General features: G+C 54.8%; 1 protein-coding gene across 4 annotated transcripts in view; it reads right to left on the bottom strand.

Annotated features, from left to right (window-relative positions):
* Positions 1 to 437: 437 nt before the first annotated feature.
* Positions 438 to 6352, bottom strand: part of GUCD1 (guanylyl cyclase domain containing 1) — a 15753-nt gene continuing 9838 nt past the window's right edge. For 2 of the 4 annotated variants that reach the window (XM_030815929.1, XM_030815928.1), the window contains exons 5-6: positions 3854 to 4095; positions 438 to 3110 (exon numbers count right to left, since the gene is read on the bottom strand). In XM_030815929.1, coding sequence (XP_030671789.1) covers positions 3019 to 3110; positions 3854 to 4095 — 334 coding nt within the window. In that variant the 3' untranslated portion in view covers positions 438 to 3018. The remainder of the gene's footprint in view (positions 3111 to 3853; positions 4096 to 6352) is intronic. The other 2 variants (XM_012508046.2, XM_012508047.2) reach the window with 1 other exon arrangement.

Genomic DNA, 6352 nt, shown 5'->3' with positions numbered 1-6352 from the left:
CCCAGGAGGTGAAGGTTGGAGTGAGCTGAGATCTCGCTACTGCACTCTTGGTCTGTCTACCTCAACGCCAACTCTGCATACTCTGAGCAGCCAGTTCCACCCAGCACTCACCATCCCACCCACTTTCGTCTCTCCTGCTTCAACATCTCCTTCATTCTGTTGTGTCTCCTGTAGTTGCATTTGTTGCAGTTCACTTGAGCTGAGCCCCAAGGCCCTTCTACCTCTAGTACTGCATGTCCAGGACAGGCACAAGCATCCAGGCCTGAACAGGATGGATATGGCCCTAGAAAACAGAAAACAGGATTCCAGTCCCAGCTAAACTGGGTATGGCAAGACAAGGACCTAGGTTCCCATGTGCTCATGCTGAGAACTTGGGAAGAGACAGGAATTCTGCAGATCAACACAGCTTCACAAAGGCCAGCCAGGGGCTACCACCATTTTGCAGTGAGAATGTTTATTGAGAATGGCTCATTACAAACAAAATATATATAAAATCTCTGCAATGCAAAAGATCCCTTTCATCCCCGTGGCTAGAATGAACAAAGCCCACTGTCCCACATGGCTTCAGGTGCTGTGCTGGTCCCCAGCATGTGGACAGGCTGGGCAGCTGTGGGTGTCATGTGCTGTGGGCAAAAGTCCCTGATGTCCAGGCTCTCTCTCTGGCCCCATTTTCATGACTTGTGCAAGAATGCAACACAGTGTGTCTTACATCCTGCCTCTGTGACCCTCCCTAGGCAGATGGGTCTTGAGAACGGGCAGCTTTCTCATTCATCTTTCAGGCAGGTGACCTTTAACTTGTGGCATGCCCTGAGAAGCCATCCTCTGGGACCAGAGACTGAGTGTTTCTAAACATTTTGGATGGACTGAGGTGCTGTTACCACCCTCCATGAAGGCCACTCCCTAGTGACAGCCCTAACAGCATGTGCACTGTCTGAATCACATCCCACCATCCTGAAAACTTCATTTCCTCCCACTGGTTTCCTTCATATAGCTATTCCAACCATTTTACCAGAACACCACCTGAAGATGCTCACACCCCACAGCTGCTGTGCATGGGTACTCCTGGGCCACCTGGCATTAAGGCAATGGAGATGAGACCAGTCTAGAGCCAACACCGGTCTCTGAAACCCAGAAGGGCTGCCCAGCTAACAGCACCTCCCTCTTGGCCAAAGGCTTTGTCTAGGGTTGAGAAGCAATTTGGCTGGGTGGTCTGACTGCCCTCCTAAACAGAGCCCACCTCTGCCCCCAGAGTCATCTGTGCTCCAAAGCAATGGGCAGGGGCACAGCTGCCACCATGCTATGCCTTGGGCACTGGAAGAGCAGGACCCAGGAGTGCAGGGATGGTATCACTATTGCCCCTTTGAAAATGACCCATTTCCCACTTTGGGAGGCCGAGGCAGGTGGATCACCTGAGCTCAGGAGTTCGAGACCAGCCTGGCCAACATGGCGAAACCCGGTCTCTACTAAAAATACAAAAAAATTAGCCGGGCATGGTGGCACGCACCTGTAGTCCCAGCTACTGGGGGGCTGACGCAGGAGGATCGCTTGAACCCAGGAGGCGGAGGTTGCAGTAAGCCAAGATCGTGCCACTGTACTCCAGCCTGGGCAATAGTGAGTCTCCGTTTCAAAAAAAAAAAAAAGATCCATTTCCTTTAGTTTTTTAGGTGCAGACTGGGGTTCAAGACCCAGCTCCACCACTGTCCTGGGCAGACTCCCCAGACTGGGCCAGCTGCCTTGTCAGCTGCCTCGTCTGAGAGGTGAAGGGGCAGGTACTTAAACTGCTGGCCAAGTCCCTTCCTCTGAAAAAGAACTTGAGCTGGCTAACTGCCCTGTGAGAGGTGTTAGTGGTTCCAAAGTACCTTCACTCTTGCTATCACTGTTTTACTTGAAGGTGATTATCCCTCAAAAATGAAAACAAATCTCAAAGAAACAACCCCTGACCCCAACCCCTGCCAAAAAAAGAGGAAGGAAAGAGCTCTATGCTACTTGCTGTGTTGTAAGATCCTGGGCAGGAACCCCTCTTCTCCGTCAAGATAGACGAGACCCAGTATCCTGTGCAACCTGGTGTGAAGACCAGGTTGAGTGGGCAGCTGCAGGCTGCCCCCGCCCGTTGCTTTGGAACACGGGCCTTAGCAGCCAACCTTAAAGGACTAGGGGCTCACCACACTCAGAGGGCAGACCCTGCTGTCAGGATTTAGGCTGGTGTCAGGAGGAGTCCTGGGTGCAGGGATCCCTCTGGGGCTAGGGCAGCTGTTTACTCCCAGAGCACACACTGCTGCCAGCCACAAGGCCTACCAGTGGGATCTAGGCCCAGGCCACACCCCCGAGAGCCCTCCATCTGACAGAGCTGGAGGACCTGGAGGGCTGTGGGGGGTTTAAGAGTCTCCAGCGGCCAGGGCTCTGCATGGCAGGGCAGCTGTGAGGTGTGTCTATGCTGGGTGGCAGGGGCCAGACGCCCTGTAATGAGCCACTGAAACTTGGGCCCATGGGTAGGCAGGAGGTGGTGGTGTCAACCACTGAGCACAGGGGCATATGCAGCACTTCCAGGAGAGAGGGGCCTGGAGGGGTCCTCAGCCCTGGGGTATTGGGGTCAGCTATGCTGTCTCTAGACACACACATACTGTCCTGACAAGTGGCATCTGTCAAGCAACTTCTCTCTCCAGGCTCAGTCCTGCGGTCTGTGGGGAGACCATTGCCATGGATCTGGCTCAAAGGCAACAAGCGCACTGTTGGGACTGGACTTCCTGTGGGCACAGCTGGAGTCAAGGCTTGGGGTCTTGGGGTATGCTTCCAGGAGCCAGCAGGTGCTTGGGGTGAGCAACATGACAACACATGGCACTGGCAGACAAAGCAGCTGTGCCACAGTCTCCCAGAGTTCCTGGGGCTCTGCCAGATGGGCTGAGGCTGCAGTTCCACATTCCAACCCCAGCAGCCCCAGGCCTGGGCCAGGGCATCCTGAGTGGGCCCGGCTGGGGTGGGGATGGGGTCCGAGGGCCTAGGCACACCAGGCTCCTGCTGTCAGCTGTCCAAGTAAACAAAGAGGATGTCCTCATCTGTGCCATAGCTGGTTCTGGCCTCCTCAAAGTTACTGATGCTGGTGCTGCACATTCCTGCTGGGGGTGGGGAAGGCAGAACGGGGTCAGTGAGTTGTGAGAGAGCACCTACCCCACAAACACAGTGCCCAGGGGAGCTGGGTGAGGTCTGTGTCCCATCCGTATGGCCATTCCTCTCAAGTCCTCCACCCCCAGGAAGCTCTCCTTGCCCATCCTGGTCTTCATGAGCTTTCTCTGACTCCTCCCCAATAGAACAGTTGGAGAAAGGCCCAGAGAGGGGAAGAAACGTGCTCCAGGCCACACAGACGGGGTAAGTCTATGTGATCAGGGTGTCTGTCCAGGGGCTGTCTATGTGAATCCAGCCTATGAGCGTCAGGACAGCCCTTCCCTGTGCCCGGAGGACAGTAGGCAGGCCAGGATGGGTCTAGAGCAGGGGCTGGGTCTGACCGGGCTTTTCTTTCTGAGGAATGTGCTGGCCATCCTGGGGGTTGGGGGAGGGGTGCAGCCTGGGCAGCATGAAAGGGTAAGGCAGGGACCTGGGCAGTGGCGTGGGGCCTGTGGTGTGGGAGGGAGAGGTGGTCAGAGTGTAGAGGAGGCTGGCACAGTTTGCAGCAGGTTTGCCTGCATGGCCTGAGGGGTGGCCCCAGTGACAAGAGTCCAGGAGGAGCAGGGGCTTTGGGGAAAAGGTAGGGAGGGAGGCCCTGGCCACACTAGATTGAATGGGTGGGAATCATGGGCACTGGGCATACAGAACAGTGAATGTAGACCACTCTGCCTCACCCACCCCACCCACCACTCACGGTCAGCATAGGCTGGGTTGTTGTAGAAGATGCAGCCAGTGGCCCGGTTGTAGCCACGCAGCACGATGAAGTGGCCCTGGTAGTCAGGAGTGCGGCAGAAGCAGCGGTGGCCACTGGGGGTGAAGCAGCAGTACTTGACAGGGCTGGAGCACAGGTCACAGTGCAGCACCCCCGAATTCACCAGCACAATGGCCACGTGGCCCTGAGCCAGGTGCGCCTGGATGTCCTTTATACTCACTGTGCTGTGGGCAGGAGGGGGGTCAGCTGGTGCTGCTGGGCCCCCATTCCCCATCCCTCAACTGGATCCCTGCTTGTGCCTGTTTCTCTGTTATAAAGCTTGGGGATCGACTCCTTTTCCCTTTGCCCTGAACTCCCTGCTCTGTCACTGTGGCCCAGGCTCAGCCTAGAGCCAAGCAGGAGACTGGTGCGGGGTGTGTGTGTGTGTGTGTGTCTGAATGTGCACAAAGATGAGCTGGCCCTGTCAGGCCCTTCACAGGGAGAGCGATTCAGCTCCAGGTGGGTCCAGTCAAGGGCCACTAGAGCAGCACACAGAAACCATCCTCCTACTGCACCCCAGCCTGGTTAGTGAATTCTTTTTGCCCAGCCCTGTCTCTCCTCTACCCTAAATCATGTGTGGTTTACATTGAAAACTGCCAGCCCAATCTAATCCCCCAAATCTGAGCCAAGCGTGGCTCAGACACTTTCAAAACCAAATGCTTCCCTGAAAGAGTTATTTTACTTTTTTTCTAAGGCTCCTGGTGGCAGAAGGGGCTGCCCAGGAAGGGCTGGGCCACATTGCTTCCAGGAGAGCTCCAGTTCAGCAATGACATCTGCCTGGAGCCTCCCTCACCAGCAGAAGGCGCTGCCCCATCCTGTGCCTTCCACTAGGCAGCAAATCCAAATGAAAACCTAGAGCAGGGCTGGGCACAGTGGCTCACGCCTGTAATCCCAGTGCTTTGGGAGGCCAAAGTGGAAGCATCCCTTGAGCCTAGGAATTAGAGACCAGCCTGGGCAACATAGCAGTACCCCGTCTCTACAAAAACATTTAAAAATTTACCAGGCGTGGGGCGTGGTGGTACAAGATTGTGGTTCTAGCTACTCGGGAGACTGAGGCAAGAAGATCACTTAAGCCTGGGGCTGTAGCAGTGAGCTATATTGCAATATTGCACCACAGCACTACAGCCTGTATGACAGAGTAAGACCCTGTCTCTTAAAAAAAAAAAGAAAAGAAAACACCCAGAGGGACAGAGGGCAGATGGGGCTGTGGGCAGGGGGAGCTCTAGGCCAGGGGCTCCTGCATCTTTGCTGGAGGGGCTGCTCACCCACTTGGGGCCTTCCTTAGGAGTGGCAGCATCAGTACCACGTGGCCTGGCCCAGCCTCAGCTGAGTCACGTGGCAGTTTGGATTGCTGCCTTGGCCAAAGAAACATGCCATTTTTCCATTTGGTCTTTGAAACAAAATAGCTGGCTGAGTTCCCAGAGGCAGTGCACAGGAGTGGGATTTCAGCTATAGGGAAAAAGCAGGGGCTTGGCTGGAAGGAAAAGCTACAGGCTTCAAGGGATACCAAGCATGAGTTCAGATCATGGCATGGCCAAGATGCTGGGGGTGCCTTTGGGTGTCTCTCATCCTCAGTTTCCTCCCCCGAGAAACAGAGACAGCAACAGCTTTCCCACTGAAGGAGACAGCACCTGTTGAGGGCTGCTAAATAAACATTTGCTGCCTTTCCTTCCAACATGTGCCCATGTGGTCATAGTATGAATGGAGATCCCACCCCCCCATATTCTTTCTTTCTTTTTTTTTTCTGAGACAGTGTCTTGCTCTCTTGCCCAGGCTGGAGTGCAGTGGCACGATCTCGGCTCACTGCAAGCTCTGCCTCCCGGGTTCACGCCATTCTCCTGCCTCAGCCTCCCGAGTAGCTGGGACTACAGGCGCCTGCCACCACGCCCAGCTAATTTTTTGTATTTTTAGTAGAGACGAGGTTTCACCGTGTTAGCCAGGATGGTCTCGATCTCCTGACCTTGTGATCTGCCCACCTCAGCCTCCCAAAGTGCTGGGATTACAGGCATGAGCCACCGCACCCAGCCCCCAACCCCCCATTTTCTAAATCACCTATCATGTGATTATAGTACATCAATAATGAAAATATAAATCTGCAAAGAAAGGGAAAATCTGAGAAGAGCCTGTCCAGGACCTAGAGGCAGCAGGTCTGAGCCCCACTACCATGTAGCCCAGAAAAGAATGTGACCCACATCTGGGCAAACTGCACCCAGGGTCTTCCAGAATCCAGCCCCAATGCATACAGATGAGAAGGGGAGGCCCTTGTAAGGTCACAGCAGCCATTACACACTGGGTCCTCCCTGCTCCCCATCCCTTGTCAATCACTGCACCAGCACATTCCTCTTAGGCCATCGCCCTTTCATTAGGGGTCCTGTGTTCTGTCCCATGCTGTCTTTCTGCAAGCAACCCAAGGGCTAGGTGCAATCTCTCTCACTCACCTAT

Source organism: Nomascus leucogenys, chromosome 7b, assembly GCF_006542625.1.
Source record: "Nomascus leucogenys isolate Asia chromosome 7b, Asia_NLE_v1, whole genome shotgun sequence".
In the NCBI taxonomy this organism is placed as follows: Eukaryota; Metazoa; Chordata; class Mammalia; order Primates; family Hylobatidae; genus Nomascus; species Nomascus leucogenys.
This window is presented reverse-complemented; position numbering and strand designations above follow the sequence as displayed.